The following is a 20,441-nucleotide window of genomic DNA, read 5'->3' as shown; positions in this document are numbered from 1 at the left end:
GCTGAAAGGCAGATTCCCTGTGTCTAAAACTGCTGGCACAGGTGACTCTGTCTTGTCACCTAGATAGGGCTCCACACCTGGCAGTGGCTCCTCCTGTAGCCCAGGAGGGTGTCAAGAGGCATTGTGTTGTCTGACAGCTCACACCCTCGTGTCTTACTTCCCCTTTTTATCAGGGGAAATTAGTTTGCTCAGCTTCTCTTAGGAGGTGACTGAGAGACTTGGAAGCAGATATTCTTTCTGGTACTAGTCTTAGAAATCAGCCTTCATTAATGTCTCTGACCAACTCCAGAGATTTTTGCATGGAAGGTATTTGGTGGGATGAGTCTGCCTGTTTCAGGCTCCATTGACTTGATCAGAATTGTTAGAGCACAGACTGAATACAGTCAGAATACTAACTCAGACTACTGAGCTAATTAAATTCTCGTGTGAAAAAGTTTAACACTGTCTCTACCTTTAACAGCAGCAGGAACCAAGTGTTCATTGTAGAAGATGGTCAAGAAGAGTTGGAGAGTCCTGATGCATATGTGGCTTACAGCAAGAGTGGCACAGTTACTGTAAGTGACTCCAGAAGAATCCTGGAAATGTCTGTACACTTAAAAAATAAATCCCTTTAAGACAGGGAGTGTATGAACCCCTCCGAGTTAAGAGAGCTGGGTGGGGTGGTCAGAGTGGGGAGAGAGGAATGGGCCCACATGGTATTCTTACTGCAGCAAGATGCAGGAGTAACTTTAAACTTCTCTGCTGGAATCCAGACAGGAGCCTTGGCAGAAGTGCTGCTCCAACAGGCATCTTGCACTGGATCAGTGTACATTGCTGAGCTTCAGCTCCCTGCTTTAACAGGAGTCACTGTTACAGTGACTCTGTAGCTGTTTCAGGTATCTTACTGACTTAGGACTGCTGCATTCATAACCAGTGTTCCTGTTGCAGGGCAAACCCGTCTATGCGAACTATGGACGGAAAGAAGATTTTCAGAAGATACGAAATTTGGGTGTTTCAATGAATGGAGCTATAATCATCTTCAGAGCTGGAGAAATAACTCTTGCTGAGAAGGTAAGCAGTGTCTGCCCCAAAGCCTGGCTAGACTTGGCAGCAGGAAGCTATGCTTCCTACTCTTTGAGGTGCAGAGGTATGTCTGTTTTAGGTCTGTAGAACTCCTGTATGTAGGATTGTTCTGCAGGCCTGGTCTTGCTTGTTTGCACTAAAGTCCACGTGCAGGTCTGGACACTGAGGCTGAGCAGAGTTTGTTACTGTTCATGGTGCAATTCTTCTTGGCCTCAGGCAGTTTGCTGGAGCAACCAGACCTCTGGAGTAGTGGGGCTGGGAGCCAGCCTGGGAGCAGAGCTGGCTAATATCACTCTAGACACAGCCATAAGGCTGCCAGAAGCAGGACAGCCTTGCCTCCAGGACATCTCTTACTGCTGTAGCCAGATACTTTCAAAGTTTGGCTGCAGTGTGTCACTTGGGCCCTTGCTGACTGTTCCCTGGACCACATGGCAGTGCTGGTACTGTGTCCAGCTGGTGGCCATGCATGCTGCTGTAGTGTTCCCTCTGTAGAGAACAGAACCAAATAGCCAAGCAGGCTAAAGGATCCAGGTGTTTCAATATGCAAGCCTGTTCCATATCTGACCCAGAGCTGCCTGCTGCCCTTCAGATGGGTGCTCCTGGGGGGGCTGGGGCACAGGACCCTTTGCAGTTGGACTCAGCCTTGTCTGCAGGTATCTGAGACAGACAGAGCCAGAAAGTGCTTCTAAAAAATGTGGTCACTGGTTCTCCAATCCCATTCCCACTTTCCAAACTGGTGTCTAGCTGTACAAGAGTGTTTGTACCAGTGGCATACCAGAGCTGGGTTGTAGGTGTGTTAAACAGGGACCTGGCTAATACACTCTGCCACCATTTTCTGTGTGAAGATGAGCCTCCAGTGGCTGCTTGTCTTGAGACTAATCTCATCTTGGGAAAATGGATGGAGCATAATCAAAATTAAATAACATTACATTTTAAGCTGCTCCAAGGAGCAAGTATGAGCTGAAAGAATCATAGACTGAGACACTGTGATGTGTCCTGACAGTTCAAAAGGATGTTAGACACAGTTTACCTGGAAGTAGGGCTGAGCTGCTAGGATTCAGTTGCCTTGTGTATCTGTCAGGTAGCTGTTAAAATCTGCTGTGGAGTTGGGCACTGAGAAGCACAACCTTCACTCCATGTTCTTGCCTGCACTCCCCTGGCTTGCAGTGCAGATGTACACTCAATGTTTCTATTTGCTGCAGGTTGCAAATGCCAGAAAGGAAGGAGCAGTTGGTGTCCTGATGTACCCGGGCCCCTCAAATGACAAGGCAGATTCCTATGTCCCCTTTGCACATGTGAGTATATAACTGGTTCCCCTGGTTGTTCTTGAGAACCTCTCTGGCTGGGGGCTGCAGCCTGAGCAGTCCAGCAGTGCCCTTGTGTAGAGGAAAACTGTTGGATTCTGGTGAGACTTGAGGACTCCTCTTGCTTTTCACAGGCCCACCTTGGAACTGGAGACCCTTTCACCCCAGGCTTCCCTTCTTTCAACCACACCCAGTTCCCACCAGTGGAATCTTCTGGACTACCTCAAATTCCTGTCCAAACTATCTCTAGAGGAGCAGCAGCCAGACTGTTTGGGTAAGTGTTTCTGCTGTCATGCTGGCTGAGGTGCTGCCTCTTGCCAGGACTGAGGGTGGTGTGAGGTGCTGTGAGACAGAGCTCTCTGCTGCTCTCTGCTGTGTGTGGCAGGGAGCATGTTCTGGAACTGGCTGGAGAAGAGTCTCATGCCTTAAAGGTTGAACTTAATCTAGTGTTGGATTCCTCTTGGTCTCTGCATTCTACCCCTCCCTGCATAATTAGTGACACAGAACTGCAAACTCTCAGAGGCAGGCCCTGAACAAGGTTGCACCTGCAGTTGCAGGTGTGCATTTTTCACACAAGAGCTAAACAAGGTTAGAGCTGGATAATGAGTTCAAAGGATCTTCTTTTTCTCTCAGAAAAATGGATGGAGAGAAATGCCTTGATGAGTGGAGAGTTGACATCATGGGATGTAAGGTGACAGTGAGCGGCAGCAGCAAGATGACAGTGAAACTGACTGTGAACAACGTCATGGTGGATAGGAAGATTCTGAACATCTTCGGTGTTATCAAGGGATTTGAAGAACCAGGTAACAGCAGCTGCATTGTGGATCAGTCTTGAGAGGAACCCTTCTGTGGCCATTGGAATGGGACAGCTGCTCCCAGACAGATGACAGTTCTTTGTCAGCAGAACCAAGGCCTCCCCCTGAGCATCAGGGAGAAATCTGAACCATGCTGCCAGGGAAAGGCTAATGAGAGCACTCTGTGTGCCAGATTCAGGGATCAGACTGCAGACTCTTTTCCTAAAACAGAAGCTGAAAGCTGCTCTTCTCATAAATGGTACTTGCAGTCTGAAGCTTGCAGCTCTGGTCTTGATCTTGTCTCCTTCACAGACCGGTATGTTGTGCTCGGAGCGCAGAGAGACTCCTGGGGGCCAGGAGCAGCCAAGGCTGGAGTTGGCACTGCCATCTTGTTGGAACTTGCCTATGTGATCTCAGACATGGTGAAAAATGGTAAATATTTGTGAACAAAAGCACGAGGGTGGGTGGTGATGCAGGTCTAGCTCTCTGTGTTAACGCTGGAGAGCCCAGTTGCAAAGCAGTCCTTTAGAAGGTGTAGGGACTCTTACAAAGCTTCCTGATGAGCTGTTTCTTGTCCAATACAACTTGTCTGCAATGAGCATTCACTTCCAAGGGACTGCCTGCCTGTATCTGGCATGTCTCAATTACCAGTGTGTCTTTGGATAACACAGGATGCAAGCCTTAAACTTGAGCTGTCTCTTGGACAGCCAGGCCCAAAGTGGGAAAACTCTGAAGTGTCTAACCAGTGGGAAAACTCTGAAGTGTCTAACCAGCTGGTAACAGTGGGGACTGCATGGTGGCAGTTAGTGTGAGCACACTTGTCTCCAGGGTTAATTTTGGGCTCAGGCAGCTAAACAAAACAGAGTGGAAATGCAGACAGCATTGTTCTCCTGCACAGTCCTGCAGCATGTGGGGGCAGGGTGCAGTGTCCGTGCGACAGGCACATTTCTCTGCAGCAGCGCTGTCTGAGGAGCAGGCAATTCATCATCCCAGGCCTGCAGTGCTAATCTGCATCTCCATGGGGAAAAGGCAGACCTCTGAGTCTCTCTCTCTTTACAGATGACTACAAGCCACGGCGCAGCATTATCTTTGCTAGCTGGAGTGCGGGAGAGTACGGAGCCGTGGGTGCTACCGAGTGGCTGGAGGTATTGGTTGTTCAATAGAGTTCTGCAGGATGGCTGTGCAGTTGTTCCTGTGGATTAAACATTCTGGTGTTGGACTGCTACTTCTCATTATTAACATACTTGTTTTGTTCTAGGGGTACTCTACCACGCTGCATGCCAAAGCCTTCACTTATATCAACTTGGATACTGCAGTCCTGGGTAACCTGCTACTATTTCAAGTACTTCTTAAAATTGGGTGAGACTAGAATAGCTTGAACAGACATCCCTTAACCTCTAGGAACGGGGGCTGTGCCACGAGGTGGCTGGTGGGTGTTTGGCTGAAGACTGGCATGACTCCATTTATTCTCCTGCTGTCATTGAAGCTGGGAGGCTGGTACAGCCTAAGCCATGAGGAGTCAACTCTGCTAAATCCCAGTAGACTGTCCTGTGTCTGTTGAAGGTCCTTTGGCAACTGTAGCTGCAGATCAGAGGTGGGCAGCTCTAGCAGTAGTGGTTGATGGTGGCAATATGTCAAATACCCTTTCATTTTTTGCAGGCTCCTCAGATATCAAGATTTCTGCTAGCCCATTGCTGTACTCTTTGCTGGAGACAACTATGAAGAGGGTGAGTTAAAGGGCATTGATCTGATCAAGGTGACTGTGGTTTTAAGGGGGAACTGAAAGCAGAGCTGTGCTGGGTCACTTTGCCCACCTGACAGGAGAAAGACCCATTTAGGAGAAAAACCTGTGATTCTGAAGGGGCCCTGTCTGAAATCAACTGGGCTCTGGGAATTGCAGTTGACACATGCAGAATCTAAAATCAGCAAATGCCACAGTTCAGTGGCAGATGTGCCAGTGTGGAGAAAGGTCAGGGGAGCACACCTTACTCTGGCATCTACACATCAGTGTGAGCTCCAGGATGGAGCTAGAAGCCCAAGCAGATGTCAGAACAAGTGCAGTGATTCTCATCTCTGTGCAGGTAAAGGACCCTGCAAACGAGGCGCGTTTCCTGGATAGCAGATTAGGCAGTGACTGGATAAAGAAAGTGTAAGTACTGTCATTCATCTCTTTCATCTGGAGAAAGCAGATCTCCATAAAGGAGCAAACAGTATGGATTCTGCTGGAGTGCCATACTGTTGTCTGGATAGGCTCTACCTTCTGACATGGGGTTAGGCAAGTGTTAATAGTACAGCACTAACTGTGCTGCCCCAAGCTGCCTGAGGCAGCCCAGCCACCTTCCTGCAGGACAAGAACAGCCTTGTACCAAGTCCAGTGGCAGGGAATGGACAGGAAGGACCATGGATTTGGTTGGAACTCCTTCAGTCTTGTCTAGAGTTCTGTTGTCTCAGAGCTTCAATTGTAGAGCTTGTAGCTTTTCTCCTGGGGTGCCCAAACCAGTTGGTAACTGCTCAGTGCTTATTTTCTGCAGCGTTCCCCTTGATCTGGATAATGCAGCGTTCCCTTTTCTGGCCTACTCAGGAATCCCAGTGGTTTCCTTTGGTTTCTATGATGTAAGTAATTTGTGCTTGCCTGGTGTGCTCATTCCATGCAGAGTGCTGTAAGGATATCTTAGAGCAAAAGTTGGTGGCAGGGCAAAAGGTGCTGTCTATGTTCAATGTCCTTGCAAGAGCCTCTTAGAGGGAGGAGGTGCAGCCTCTGGACCTGGTGGCTGTGGCAGTACTTGCTGTCAAGACTGCTCCTGGGACAAGGCTGGCCTTACAGCCTCTGTTCCAAAGTACTGAATACTTGCAGGTTTTTGGGGAGAGGGGTCACTTGCTTTTCTGGAGATTCAGATGTCAATGAATTGGAAGCTGAAAGCAATAGAAAGATGTCAATCTGTTGCTGCATCAGTGAAAAACTGTTCTACAGCCTGCTGGTCAGCAAGCAGAGGGCATTGTGGAAGTGATATCATTGCCCTGAGCAAGTATTGAGCAGAACAGCCTGCTGGTCACTGAAAGCTGTCAGGGATGAGATACAAGAACTCCATGCCCTTCCCAGTGCTTTGGAGTTTTGCCACTTGAGTCTTTGCTCCTTAGCAGTGCAGGGAGATGGGATGGGGGGGAGGTAACAAGCAACCTTTGGTGGGGGATGAAAAAAGTCTAAGTGGAAAAGCATTCTTGGCTAACTTCAATACCTTCTTTCTTGCAGGAAGGTGACGAGTATGCCTTTTTGGGCACTACTGAGGACACTTTGGCTAACCTGAAAAGGAGGGCTGTCAACTTGTATCATCTCATGTGTACTGCTGCAGAAGTTGCTGGACAAATAGCTCTCAGGATGACCCATGACCATGAGCTTTTCCTGGACTTGGATAGATACAGTGACGAATTGCTGTCATTCCAGGAGAAGCTTTGGCATTTCAAAGATGATGTGAAGGTGAGAAGGACTCTGAGTTCACCAAATCCCTGATGATTATGGGGCCCATGTGCTAATAAGGTTCTGTGCCAGTGGATACAGCAGGATGGACACCTTTCCCCTGTAGACATAAAAGGGTAGTGAAGTGTGGCCAGAATAGATGTTCCTTATAGAGCTGTGCAGGCAGAGTAGCTGTGGCAGACAGATTTAGCTGATCTGGATGTCCTGAGCTCTTGAGGAAATGAACAGTTTCTTCTCTGGTTATCATTCACAGCATAGTGCAGCTTTCCATCTCATTTGCACCTTTGCTGAAAATCTACAAGAAACTGTGGGTAGGGAGTGACCTCAGAAGAGCCTGCCAGGAACTTGTTCTGCTACTTGGCTAAACTGCCAAGAAAAAAAAAAAAAACCCAACACTTTCTTTTGGTAAGAGAGCAGCAAAAGAAGAAAATCAGGTTTGCTAACAGCTCCTCCCTTGCAGGAACTGGGGCTGACCTTGAACTGGCTGTATTTTGCTCGTGGAGACTTCCAGCGAGCTGCACATGCACTGAGAAGAGACATTGAAAACAGCGACAGGGAAAACAGGATTGTCCGCAGAGCCCTGAATGACAGGATGATGAAGGTGGGTATCTTCAACTGGTTTTTCTTCCTTCACAAAGGAAGAGAGTGCTGGCTGGGATGGGCCTTTCCCTAAGGGGCCATGGACACTGTGCAGACTGGTGTCTCTTCCACTTGCTTAGTGGCAACGTGATGGCTTGCTCATGAGAGAGGGTCTGGCCCTTGCAGAGCTGCTGTGGGAAAGGGCTGAGTGGGGATCAGAGATGGGCAGATCAGGAAAGAAAAGCTTAGGAGGTGAGAATATAACCCTCTATTTGCACCTCTGCTCAGGTGGAATACGACTTCCTCTCTCCATACCTCTCACCAAAAGATGCTCCCTTCCGCCACATCTTCTTCGGCAGAGGCAGCCATACCTTGAAGAGTCTGCTGGAGAACCTGGAGCAGCTGGCAGCCAACCAGACCAGCGTGGATGTGAATGAGCTGAAAGAGCAGATGGCCCTGGCGACCTGGACCATTAAAGGGGCTGCCAATGCTTTGGTGGGTGATATCTGGAATACAGACAATGAAATCTAGACACAGCAAACACCTGGATTACCCGTCTAAGGTACAGGAGAGCTGTGTGCTCTTACAGGGAGCACAGCTTCCTTCCTGGCCCTGGTCCCTTGCTGTGTAGATCTAGTTCCACCTATAGCAACATACACAAACTCCCTGTACCTCAGATTAGGCATTGGCATGATTTTTAAATGGCAGCTTCTTGCAGATTTCCAGTACCTTATATATCGTAAAACCTAACCAAACCCCCTGAAATGTAAGTGAAACCCACTCCCTAACATGGCATTACTTTCCTGGAGTAATGCCATGTTCTGGCAGCAAAACATTTTTGACCAAAGTTGAGCATAAAATTTAAATCTCACCTTGACAAATTCACAGGAGGCAGTTTAAAAGCAGTAGTAAGATTACCATGAAGTCTCTCACCAGGCTCCCACCTAACCTCAGTCCAAACTGGTTATGTACAGCTGCTCCAGTGTACTTAAAACTAAGAACTCAGGTGTTTCCTGAACTGGTACCTTGAGTGGGGAGGTACCTCATCTATTCAGGCTTGTAATTGTTGGCCACCTAAACCTAGTGACAAAACAGGGAATGGATTCCTCTGAACATTTGTTAACAAGGGTCCCTTCTCTAGCAGGGAGCTGCAGTTCAAAAATTAAACAATGTAGTAGTAATTGCCCACAAGTGCTGGATTATCAGCAAGCTCTGAAGTGCCTGCCTGCCTTTACTCAACAGCAAGGTCCCAGTGACATCTTGCAGGCTTGCTTCTGCCAAGGCAGGTATCAATACCCAGGGAAAATGACCCAAAGATTATTCAATGTCCCCTTGATATCCTCGGCTGGCACCTCAGCAAGTCCTGCAGCAGAAATGTCTTTAGACTGGCACTTCAGACCTTGCTGCTTCAGGGGCCTTGTGTGAAATCAAGTCTCTTGCTGGCCAAACTCTGTTTGACTGATGTCATTTTGCAGGTTGGCTCTTGTTTGGCACTGAGATATTTATTTCTTTATTTATTTATCAGTGACAGTGTTCACTATAAATGGTGTGTTTTTTTTATAGAAGATAATTATCGGAAGCAGTGCCTTCCATAATTATGACAGTTATACTGTCGTTTTTGAATAAAGCAGCATCTGCTATTACAATCAAACATGATACTGGAACTTTGCATTTAAAATAATCAAAACAAGACCCTCAAAAAGTTTTGGAAAACTAGCAATTAAGCTTTCTGTGGCGAAAACACCCCTCTGGAAGAAACTTGAAGGTGCAAACCTGGTAGCGAGTATCCAGGTTGCACTCCAAAGTAATCCTTGAAATGCTGATAATCTGGGTGGAAATTCCAATACCAGAAATTTGTCTTCCTTGCAGGGTCTGTGCCCCTCTGTGGGCTTCAGACTTCTCCCTGCTCCCGTTTCTGGATGCTGTGTGCTCTCACAGGGAGCACAGCTTCCTTCCTGGCCCTGGTCCCAGCAGAGGGCCGTGCTGTGTAGCCCTAGTTCCACCTGTGGCAACACACAGAAACTCCCTGTACGTCAGATTAGGCATTGGCACAATTTTCAAAAGGCAGCTTCCTGCAAACTTCCAGTACCTTATGTATCATGAAACCTAACTGACATTATCGGGGGCAGTGTCTCCCATAATGTGTAAAGAACAAGGTAGTTTTTGCCTACCACAGTGTTATATCGGAGGCAGTGACCTCCATATGTTGCACTATGGGTGTACTTAATTATCGGGGACAGTGTTTCCCATAATTGTTCTATGCTTATCACGCAATGTCATCTGCGAAGCTTGATGGTTAGTATCTAACATGGATTAATTTCCTGCAGTCCTATTTTTTCACTCTCCTGTGGTGATGCAGATACAATCTTCAGTCTGTTATGTACATCCTTAGACACTTCCTCCTCCATAGGCTGAACCGTTTCAAATAGCTGTGCTGTCTTGAATTGGCTTCCTGCCTTCAGTCACAAGAGTGGTGCTTGAGTGTTTAGTGGAAACTAGTCAAGTTAGATTGTGTGCTCTGTGGTGTTGTAAATTTCCTTCAAATTAGTTACAAAGACCTGAGGAATTAAAGGTGAATGCAGGGCTTGGGGCTGATAGCTGTCTGGAGGGTTCTGGTCACTGCTCTGGATGGGTACATGTAGCACTTAGAGAGGCTGGCCTACTGTGGCACTGGGAGGGTGTTGGTGTGTGGGCATGGGCTGCTCACTCCAGTTGTGGCTGGAAATTCCAGTCTTGCTCCCTTGGGTGTTGAATGGAGGGAGGAAAATCAGTGTCAGCTCTCTAATGGTGCCACTCTGCTGTGTGACCTGAAGCTGAGCACTGCTGATGTGTGACACCTGCTAACACATCTGCTAAACTGCACTGCCTGTTCCCAGGGCCTGTTGGTTGTTCTTTTCAGTTTGATTTGGCATTTAAATCTAACCCACAGCTTAGTTTTAACCTAAACTCTGCAGTTTGATCTGGCATTTAAACCTAACCTGAGCGAGTGACCTGAGGCCCAGCAGTAGTCCTTGAGGGAAGGAACACTGTTCGGCTGGAGCTCTGCAAGGAAAGGGCAGGGACTGGCCCCCAGCCTAGTTACTGAGCTCAGTGCTCACCAGCTTGGAGGGCTGTATTTTCATCGGTATCTAGAAACCTGATGCCCAGGCTTGTGGAACTTGTTGTTCTTCCTTAACTTCTCTTAACTCTCTAACTTCCTACAGCCCTGTCTGTGTTAATGTTTTCTCTGACATTCTAGTTTCTAGTGACGTTTCTCTGGATGGCATCTAAGAGCTGCTGTCTGGGAGTCCTCACTGTGGTGTTTGCATGCATCTTGATGTCAATCTTGTGCTTTACAGCCAGCAGAGAGAGACAAAAGACAAAGCATGTCTCCTGGCTAGGCAGCACAGCTGTGACTACTGGGATGTTGGGATGCCTTGCTCACTGCTGGCATCTGACTGCTGTGGGGTGCTAAACTGTTTCTGGATTTACCTGCTGTTTGCTTGAATAAAGTGTTTTTGAAGCTTGAACACTCAGTTTCTCTTGTGGGGTTCTGGATTACCTGCTGTCTGCTTTAATAAAGATGTTGAAGCTTGAACACTCACCTTCTCTTGTGACTTCTTGCAAAGCCATGGTGCTTTTGTGGCATTGTGGCCCTGGCCATTGGGCAGCTGCAGGGAGGCTGTTGTCCTGTTCCATCAGGGCTGCTGTGCAGCAGCTCCAGTATCACTTGGTTGATGTGCAGTAGCAAATCTGAACTTCATGGTGCTGCTCAGCTGAGTCCTCCCTTGTCACAGACAACTGCAATGAGGTGCAGGAGCACAACTGTATGCAAACCCCCAGACCTTCCCCCTCCTTTTATGTCCTACCTCCTGCCTCTCCATCACAACATTGACTCTGAAAAGCCTGTGCTGTATGGGTGAATGATGGGAGGAGGATGAAATGTCAGGTTTCCCCTGGCCATGGCCTTGCAGGAGAAGGTGTCTGGAGGAGCCTGTGGGTGGCTGTGTCCCAGAAACCCAGCACTTGCTCCTGCCTTGTTCCTGCCCTTCATCATCCTGGAAGTCCCATGGGGCAAGGTACATATGCAAGTGTGGATACTGCTTAGAGTCCAGGGCAGCTCTGGGCGGGCAGGAGCAGCCTCCTCAGCCCCAGAGGCCTGCTCAGGTGAGACTGCATGGGTTTGGGGCTCTGCATTTAAATAAGTTCAGTTTCTCTCTGCTGTCTTCCTCAATCCCTTATGCGGGTCTCACCTTCTGCTTTACAAGCACCGCATCTCTAGAAGTCCCACTATTTGGGTGAGCGGCAGCTTCTCCAGGATCCCAGCTCGAGCTTTATGGGCTGTCCCGGCGTAGCTCTGGTCCCTCCTCTTCCCCCGGGGATGATTTACTTGTTGGAAGGACGTCGTTTCCCGCAGCTCCTGCCCGCGCCTGGCAGAGCTCTCTCCCTGCGGTAACTCTGCAAAGTGTCCGGAGAAGCTCCTGCGGCCGGGCAGCGCCAGCCCCGCCGGGGCAGAGGGAACGGGGAGCAGCCCCTTCCAACTCACCTGGGAGCAGGGATTTTGGCAGCGCAGGGCAGCCCGCGTCCCCGGTGCAGCGGATCGGTCCCGGGGCCTGGCGCTGCCCCGCGGTGAGTCTGTCTGTCCGCGCGTCCATCCCCGTGCCCATCCATTCATCTGTCCGTCTGTCCGTCCTCACCCCCGCCGTTACGTAAAGCGGCGGGGCGGCGCCTTTAAGAGCAGGGCCGGGGGCGGGTCGGGGGCCGTCCGGGCTCCCGGCGGCGGCGGCAGGAGGAGGCGGGGGGGCAGGAGGGGAGGAAGGGGTGGCGGAGCCGGAGCTCCAGGGGCGCGGCGCGGGGGGGCTTCCCCAGCGTGCGGGGCCGGGGTGGGGCCCGCACCGCGTGCACCATCCGGGGGCAGGGGGCGAGCGGGGCGCCGGGGGTGCCGGAGGGCGGCGGGTTGAGCCCGGCGGTGCCGGAGGGCGGCGGGGTGGCCCCGGGGGTGCAGGAGCAGGGCGGCTTCACTCGCGGCGTGCAGGAGGCGGGGCTGGGGGCGCTGCCCCGCGGCCAGGAGCTGGTGGCCGGCGGCGGGGAGCCGAGGGGCGGCTGGGGGCCGGGCCGGTGGCACTGGGTGCCGCTGGGCGAGCGGACGAGCCTGCAGGAGTGGGGCGAGCGGCCCGGGCCCGGGCCCGTCACCGCCTTCGGCAGCCCCAAGCCGGGCGCGGAGCCGCGGCGGCCCCGGGAGCGGGGGGCGGCGCGGGCGCGGCGGCGGGCGCGGGGCGCGGAGGAGGCGGCGGCGGGCGGCAGCCCCGGGGCGCGGCGGGCGCGGGGCCCGGTGCGGGGCGTGCAGGAGCACGGCCCCAAGGTCCGGCAGGAGCAGGGCCTGGCCCGGCGGGCGCAGCAGGAGCGCGGCGGGGGGCGGCGGGACACGGCGAGCCCCCCGGCCCGCGCCCGCTGGTGGGTGCGGCGGGGCCGGCAGGAGGAGGGAGAGGCCCGGGGCGGAGTGCAGGAGGAGGGCGAGCTCTACCCGGGGGAGCAGGAGCACCCCGGCGGCAACCCCGGCACCCGGACCCCTGCGCACCGCCTGAGCCGCAGGAGGTCCGCCCGGGTGTGAGGCCGCAGCCCGTGCCCGGTGCCCGCTGCCCCGGGGCTGATCCCAGCCGCGTCCCGGACGTCCCCGGCGTCGATCGTCGCACCCCGCCCCGGCAGGTGTGCGGGCTCGTCTCGCCTGGCATGCCGGCTGTCTGGAGTGCCGCCGTGCCCGTCCTCGCCCTCCGGTGACGCTGCAGACTCGGCGCAGGATGCGGTGGCAGTGGCGGTGAGCGCACAGGTAAGGAACGAGGCGCGACCCCGTGGCTGGGGGTGCTGCGAGGGGCTGGGGGTTCAGGGCTTGGCACTGTGCTGCTGCCCGGTTGACGGCTGAGTGTGCCGGTGTGTTGGCACCGTGCCCCGCAGCACTGCGAGCTGCGGTGCTCCCCTCGTGCCCAAGCTGCGGGACTGCTCAGTCCCGGCCGGCAGCCGGCCCCAGCTCCTGCTCCAGCTGCCAGGGCAGAGCAGGCAGCAGGGTCTGCTGTGAGTGGGTGCCTGGTGCCCTTGAACTCTCCTAAACCACAGCGGAAGCTGGGGGAAGTTTTTTGTTTTTTTTTTTTTTTTTTCCTGGAGAAAAGGCAGCTTTGCTCTTCCTCTTCCCTGGGCTCGTGGGAGCTGTGGCACTGAACAGAGGATCCTTGTCCTCCGGGGCCAGCCCCGCTCCTCGGGCTGTTGTACTGCGGCCGAAACCCCGGGCAGCAGTGAGGTGCCGGGAGCCTCTGACCTCTGGCCCAGCATGCAGCGTTGTGGCTGTGTCCAGCCGTGTTGTGGCAATTTTTCTCTGAACAGTTCAGGAGTGCTTGGTACTTTGATCTTTGTTGTTTTGCTTTTGTAAATAAAAGTTTTAAGTTAAACTTGGTAAGGTGGTGCTGACAGTCCAGACAAGGATCCCACCATGCCAGGCAAATCCTGCTCAGCTTCTCACAGCATGATTAGACCCCTTGCCCAGTCTGAGCAGCAGCTGGGAAGGAGGTTTGGAGTGGCCAGAGGAGCCCGGGCAGGGACAGTGTCTCTGGCAGCAGTACTGGGGCTGGGCTGTCTGGGCAAGACAGGCTGGGGCAGAGCCTGGCGCTGGCACTTCCCCACACCCTCAGCTCCCTGGGGCCGCTGGGTGCAGCGGCTACACCGGGGTGTCCCGGTGCTGCTGGGCTCCGGCACCGGCTCAACACCTTGCAAAGGGTGTCCCTCTGCCAGGTGCTGTGGGCTCTGGAGGTTGTGCATTCCCCCTCTTACTCAGCTGTTCATTGAGCTGGCTCAGGGAAAAGCTGTAAACAAAATTTCTGGGCTATGGGCTTTGCAAAAGTCTCCTAAAAACAGGACCTGCCTCATGAAGTGTCTTTGAGCAGGTCTGTGCTACCAGGTACCTCTTTAGGGAGAGGGCCCAGGACAGACCCTGGGTGCTGCACGCCCAGGCTCAGCTGCAGCCCTGCTCCCACTTCCAGCCCTGAGCCCACAGGTGCTGCAGGGAGTGGGGGGTTGAAGCAGCTTCCGCATCCCCCGCCGGGCACGCCGAGGCCTGGGGGTGCAGGATGGGAGCTGTGCAACCTGTTACCAGCCCCTGGAGCTACCGGAGCCTCCTCAGCCAGGTATTTGTTAGAGCAGGGTGGGGTGTGGTGGGTATGGCTGGGGGGGCTAGCAATGCCTTCCTCCTCCTCAGGCAGCTGCCAGCCTGCTGTCCCACTGTGACTCAGCCTCCCCGGGGCAAGGGGGGCTCCTCATAAGCAGAGGAGCAGCCCCCACAGGACCATGAACTACTGTGAGTTTGTAGCCGAGCCCTGTCCTAACCAACTGCAGGCTAGACTTTACACCATGCCTCAGTTTCCCCCTGAGAAGTCCCATCCTGCCCATGGAGCCACCTGGGTTTTGACTTCAATTGTGTCCATGAGGGATGATAGCTGTCAGGGGCAAAGCATCCTGGGGGGCATTGCCCACTTGTATGGGTTTTGGGGACAGGAGGAGGCTCTGCTTCATACACAGACCGTGCCAGGATAGGAAGACTTAGGAGAAAGTCTTGTTACATCCCTTTGCTGAGCAGCCCTGGGGGAGGGCCACTGCTCCCACTGCAGCCTGGCTAATTCGGGTGCTGTCAATTAGTGCTAATGACTGGCAAATACTGAATGCTCTGGCTAGGAAGCTGCGCTGCTCTGGTGCTGGGGAACTGCAGGGACTGAGCCTTCATTCCCCTCTTCGAGCTCTAGGGGTCCCAGCTTGCCTGCTCTCAGCCCGAAGGGAAGATACTGCAGTGTGGATGTGGCTTTGTGCCAATCTGGCCTGAGACCTGACAAACTTGTTTTGTGCCAGCTGCAGCCTGGCCCAAGGACACATCCTGTGCTGGGGTGGAGATGAGGGTACTGCTGGCAGCACCCCCGGGGTGGAGGAGCAGGTTGCACCAGGGCTCAGGGTGCATCCTGGTGCCCCCCTTCCCTGGCAGGACGGGGGCAAAGCTCTCCTGGGGGCCAGGTCCACAAAGGCTCTTCCAACTGCCTTGGCAGAGCGGGTCATGACTCTGGATGCAGAGACACTCCCCATACTTTAACCTCCAGGAAGTCTGGAGTGTCTGGGGTGGACAGATGGGGGTGCCAGGCAGGGATGCCCATTCTGAGTTCTCCCACTTTGCCCCAGGGGGACCCTGTGACCAGTGTCACCTGAGCCCTGACGTTTTGCTGCCTCTCACACTGCCCAGTTCTCTGTGACACCGGCTGGCACTGCTAAGGGATCCCCCTGTGCTGTCCTGTGGCCCAGGTGAGATCAGTGTGGGGGGCTGGCAGGCACTGACCAGCCTTGCATCAGGGCAGGGTGACAGTGTCCCTACAGTGAGTGACACCAGGGCTCAGTGGTGCCAAGCCTGCTGCCTCTCCACCTCCCCAGCAATGAGGTTGCCAGGGACTCTTGCTTTGCGTGTTTGTCCCCCAAAACACCACTGTGACTCTGCCTTGGTAGGAGAGCTGGGGCTGAGGTGAGGATCAGTTATGGGGTCAGCAATTGCTGCCCATGCCAGTGAGCTGGGAGGTGCAAGGGAAGCTAAGCCCGCCCCAGCTCGACCTGCAGAGCGGATTTAGCAGAGGAAAGAGGCTTAGGGAGGGGATTGGGGCTGTGCCGGGCTGGGGGGGCCCCCCACGTGCCTGTGTCTTTCCTTCCCACACATCCACTGCTGCAGGCAGGGGCTCAGAGCAAGCAGGGGATGCTCTGTGCTGGGGGACAGGGTCAGGCCATGGGGCCAGGCTCTGGGAGCCCAGAGATGGCAGCGAGGAGGAACCTGGCACCTCGGCCTCCCCGGCCCCCCCTGCCACAGGGGTCACCAGCCCTCCGTGCTGGCCCCCCGAGACCTCCTGCTTGCTCCATCCAGCCAACCAAGCAGCATCAGGTGCCTGCACCGAGGGAGGTAAAGCACCCGCTGATATGGGGGTACGTGGGGTGGCACGGTGCAGTGAGGGGCTGGGGGCGGTCCCCGGGGAGCTGGGTGGCAGCAGCATCCCTCAGGTGGGCAGGATGCCGGCGGCAGCCCTGCCTGTGGTGGGAGCGGGCTGTGTTTGTACGCGTGGATGTGTGTGTGTGTGTGTGTGTGTGTGTGTGTGTGTACACCTGCGCCGTGGCAGCCGGGCTGGCGAGTGTGTCACCACAATTTGGGGCCGCCCTCGGGGCCCTGCCAGGGCTGAACAAGCCAGCCCGGGGTGACGGTGCGGCTGCCCTGCTGCCGCCGCAGTCAGTGAGATCACTTCCAGGCGACACAGCTGCCAGGAAGGCGGCAGGAAGGTGGCAGGCGGGCTGTGACAGTGAGCGGGGTGATGTGATGGAGGTGAGTGGGGGAGCCTGTCCCCCTCTGGGAGCTTGTTTCGGGGACCCACCACTTTCTGGGACCCTCAGTATGGGGTAGTGGGCGTAGGGGACGCTGTGGTACTGGTCCCAGGGATGTGGGGCCAAGTGTGGTGTCCCATAGGGCTGAGGAACGCCAGTGTCCCCACAAAGGGGAGGGACACCTTGTGTTCAGTATTGCTGTCACACCCTGGAGGGTAGAAGACAGTGCTGCCTATCCAGTGGTTATCATTGTGGTGGGACCCCCCTGAGGGTGGGAATTACAGGGAGGTGAGTCAAGGCTGGCAGGGCACAATGCCATTTGTCCCCTTGTACGGTACCTAATCATTTTGGTGTCAGTTAAGCCTGGGCAAGCCAGGACGCCGACGAGTGGAGGGGGTGTGACCCAAATCCATGCCCAAGGCTGTGGGGACAGGGGCTGTCCCTGCTCATCCCGCACAGCATCGCTTTCCCCGGGCAGGCTGGTGAGGGTTTTGGGGTGGCACAGGGCGGCTGTCCCGGGAGGGAAGGTGGCATAGCACGTGCATCAGTCACCGTGCCGCGGCGTGCCAGCGCGGTGACGCCGGCGGGCCGTGCGCGGGGGCGGCTCGCTGCTCCCACGCCGCAGGCCCGGCCCGCCTCGGCTCCGCGGCTGAGCTCACCTCCGTGGTATGGCAGGAGGAGCCGCCAAGGGGCTGCTCCGCCCGGCCCCTCAGCCAGGGCAGATTCCCCCCGGGGTTGCGGGTGTTTGTTTCTCCGGAGCGGAGAGAGGGGAAGCGGGGGGGGCAGGACACGCTCTTGCCCCCTGCCTTGGCACGGTGACAGCCTGGTGTCACTGCTTTGGCCACACCGGGTTGTCAGGGCTCTGTGGGGGAACAGTGATGGGTCCTGGGGGTCAGATCCATGGGGCATCATTCCCGGTGGCATTGGCTTGAGGGGCAAACTGGTCCCTGGGGCCTCTACTGTGCCCCAAAGGACAGGCAGGTCACAGGGGACTTTGGGGGGGCTGCAGGCCCACACCCCCCCACACCGACTTCAACCTGCTTGTGGCTGTGGTCCGGGGCTGTGTGAGGGACTGTGGCTGGGCAGCGCTGGGGTACAGGCCGGTCCCCATGTGCGGGTGTGGGGGTTCGGGTACAGGCCGGCCCCCATGTGCAGGTGTGGGGGTTCCCCATCCAGGGAGGTGGCTTCCTGCTGGGGGCTGTGCCAGCTGCGGCAGCGTCTGGCAGAGGTCCAGGAGACCCCCAGCCCCCTCCGAGGGGGTGGAGGGAAGGGACTGATCCTGGCGTGGCCTTCGGCCCCCCATCCCAGCGGCACCCCCGGGGCCTGGCTGCCGTGCCAGCCCTGCCGTGCTTGCGCCAGCGCTGCCGGTCGCTGCGGAGCAGCCATCTTCCCGGTGCATCCCATCCCCCTCTGCCTGCGCAGGGAAGCGGGCGGGATGCTGGGGATACTGCCAGCGCCAGAGCCCCCCCGTCCCTCTGCAGGTGCTTCCCTACCCATCCTGCCTGCTGTAGAGCCCCGGCTTCTTGACGATGGTCCCCCCTCATCCTCCTCCTCCGCCTGCCTGCCTGGTGCACCGTGCCGGGGTGCGGGGAGAAGGGGGCTGCGAGCGCGGCGCGGGCGGCGATGCCACCACCTCTGCACTCAGGAGCCGGAGCAGGGACAGAAGGTGGGCGGTTGGGCTGCTGCGCCGGGAGGAGCACAGTGGTGTCAGGATGGGATTGGGCTGAGGGCAAGCGCTCCAGGGGCTGCCTCCCTTTTCCCTTTTCGTCTGCATCCCTCCATCCATCCTCCACTCCCCCAACCCCCACCATTGCTGTCGCGGTCACCTTCACCCTCTCGCTGTTTTCCGGAACTGGAGCAACTTTCTGCCATGTGATCCCAAACCCGGCTCCAGCCCTCGCCGCCCCCAAGCAGACGCGGGCGTCTCCGCAGAGCCCCCCACTCGCCGCTGCGCCGCAGCCGCCGCCTCAGCCATGGGCGAGAGATGCGACTACCAGCGCTTGAGCAGCGCCGAGGAGGAGGAGGAAGTGCACGGGCCCCTGCCCCACAGCTTCTCGGACAGCACCGGGCAGCGGGTCCTGCGGCTGGGCAGCAGGCGCCCCACGCCGCCCTCCCGGCAGGACACCGCCCCGGGCATGCCGTGCCGGCGGGTCAGTGGGGGGAATCGGTAGAGGGGAGCAGCGGGGGCACCTGGCTGAGCTTGATGGCCCCAGGATGGGCATGGGTTGGCAGCTGACAGGGAGTCCCTGCATGGCATCTCCCCTCTGCAATGTGCTGTACCCCCCGCAGCATCCGGGGCAGCATGACATTTCCCCCTTGCTCGGCTGTGCTGGCATCCTGACCCACGAGAAGGGGGCTGCCTGCTGCTTCTTGCTGGGGAAACTGAGGCATGGGGGGATGGTGTTGAGGCAGTGAGGCTCAGCTAAGCCTGGCACAGCTCGTGGAGGGGGGAGCACGGTGTCCAGCACAGGATGCCATCCCCCAGCTGCAGCGCTGCAACCAGACGGTGGCCCTGCAGGCTGCCATCCCCGCAATGGAGCGTCCCTGGGGGATGTCAGGCGTTGCATGGATGTGGGGAATGTGTAGATGCAGGGGCTTGAGGTGTAGGACAGGTGTTGTGGTGTCATTTGGGATAGGTGTGATGGGGGAGGACTGACCCCCCACGTGCCAGCTCGCACGGGTGTGTGCGCTGCCAGGCGAGCACGGAGGCGACGAACGCGCCACATCGGGGGTGGGCACCGTGGGCGCGCAGGGGGCCGGCGGCACCAGGTGCGCGGCGGGCGGAGGCGGGAGCGGGCCGGTGCCGGCGGCGGTGCCGCGGTGTTTGCACACGTGCGGCCGGGCAGGGCGGCGGCCGGGGCTGCGCGCAGGGGACGTGCGTGGGGGGCGGCTGCGGTTGTGCAGGTGGCGGGAGGCACGCGGGGGGATTGCTCCTGTGTGGTCCTGCACCGTGCATGAGCCTGGGCGCACGTAGGGTGGGTGCATCCCTGGCGCTGCAGGGATGGGTGTGCGTGGCAGGGGCGTGCAGGGCACCGAGGGCCGAGCAGCACCTGTGCGGCGGGGCGAGGGGATTTGTGACTTCCCCAGCTCAGGGTGGGAGTTTGCTGGCAGGATGCCTTGCCCTGCTCAGAGTGGAAGTTGCAGGATCACTCTCTGTACGTGCGGGTCTATTGCAGAGGGGGAAGTTGAGGCACGGAACTTCCCCTGGCATGGTGGGCAAAGCTGGGTTCCCCTTTCTCTTTTGGGAACCTGTACACCCGATGTGAGCACTGAACTGGGCAGCCTCACCTGGGATTTGGGGGTGCAGCAGGCAGTGCACTCGGTGCCAGTCCCGGTGGGTGCCATTTCTGCGTGATGAGGGGGATGCTCTGTCAAGGCAGGACACCCCCCACCCCCGGTGTGCCCCGAGCTGGGACGGGGGAAGCTGGCGCGTGGCAGAGGTTGGTGCCGAGGGCACTGTGCCCAGTTGTCCCCAGTCAATGGGCTTGTTGTGCCCGGTGCTTCTGCTGCTGGGTGCCAGCTGGGATCCCAGCAGCAGTGGAAGCCCCAGTGGAGACTCCTCCTGGGGATGCACTTAATTCCCTCTCAGCTGCCCCCGTGGAACAGCAATGGCCGCGGTTTGGGGGGCCAGGCAGGCGGGGGCTGTGGCAAGAGGTTGCTGTGGGTCCTTCCTCTCTCACGCTGCGGCTGCCGGTGTGGCCAGCTGTTCTCCCTCGGGAGCCCGGGGCGGACAGCGCTGCTGGGGTTGGATGCCAGCCCCACCAGGGATGGGGAGCGAGCCCCGGGGTGCTGGTGGCGCCCCACGGCAGAGCCCCGTGGGGGCTGGCAGCTGGGCAGCGGATATGTTTGCCGAGCCAGAAACTCCCC

The 20,441-nt window shown here is 56.5% G+C and overlaps 1 protein-coding gene across 2 annotated transcripts in view; it reads left to right on the top strand.

Moving 5' to 3' along the window:
• The window catches only part of TNK2 (tyrosine kinase non receptor 2), a 38,204-nt gene that overhangs the window by 4,855 nt on the left and 12,908 nt on the right, over window positions 1-20,441 (top strand). Inside the window, exons 6-19 of one of the 2 annotated variants that reach the window (XM_059479279.1) lie at window positions 461-554; window positions 928-1,050; window positions 2,265-2,357; window positions 2,501-2,640; window positions 3,000-3,169; window positions 3,473-3,592; window positions 4,220-4,305; window positions 4,419-4,482; window positions 4,820-4,887; window positions 5,242-5,309; window positions 5,692-5,773; window positions 6,411-6,635; window positions 7,096-7,236; window positions 7,503-7,709. In XM_059479279.1, the coding sequence (XP_059335262.1) occupies window positions 461-554; window positions 928-1,050; window positions 2,265-2,357; window positions 2,501-2,640; window positions 3,000-3,169; window positions 3,473-3,592; window positions 4,220-4,305; window positions 4,419-4,482; window positions 4,820-4,887; window positions 5,242-5,309; window positions 5,692-5,773; window positions 6,411-6,635; window positions 7,096-7,236; window positions 7,503-7,709 (1,681 nt within the window). Of the gene's footprint in view, window positions 1-460; window positions 555-927; window positions 1,051-2,264; window positions 2,358-2,500; window positions 2,641-2,999; window positions 3,170-3,472; window positions 3,593-4,219; window positions 4,306-4,418; window positions 4,483-4,819; window positions 4,888-5,241; window positions 5,310-5,691; window positions 5,774-6,410; window positions 6,636-7,095; window positions 7,237-7,502; window positions 7,710-18,429; window positions 18,725-20,441 lie in introns of those variants that run through there. The other variant, XM_059479280.1, reaches the window with a different exon arrangement.

This window comes from Ammospiza nelsoni, chromosome 10 (genome assembly GCF_027579445.1).
Source record: "Ammospiza nelsoni isolate bAmmNel1 chromosome 10, bAmmNel1.pri, whole genome shotgun sequence".
Lineage (NCBI taxonomy): Eukaryota > Metazoa > Chordata > Aves > Passeriformes > Passerellidae > Ammospiza > Ammospiza nelsoni.
This window is presented reverse-complemented; position numbering and strand designations above follow the sequence as displayed.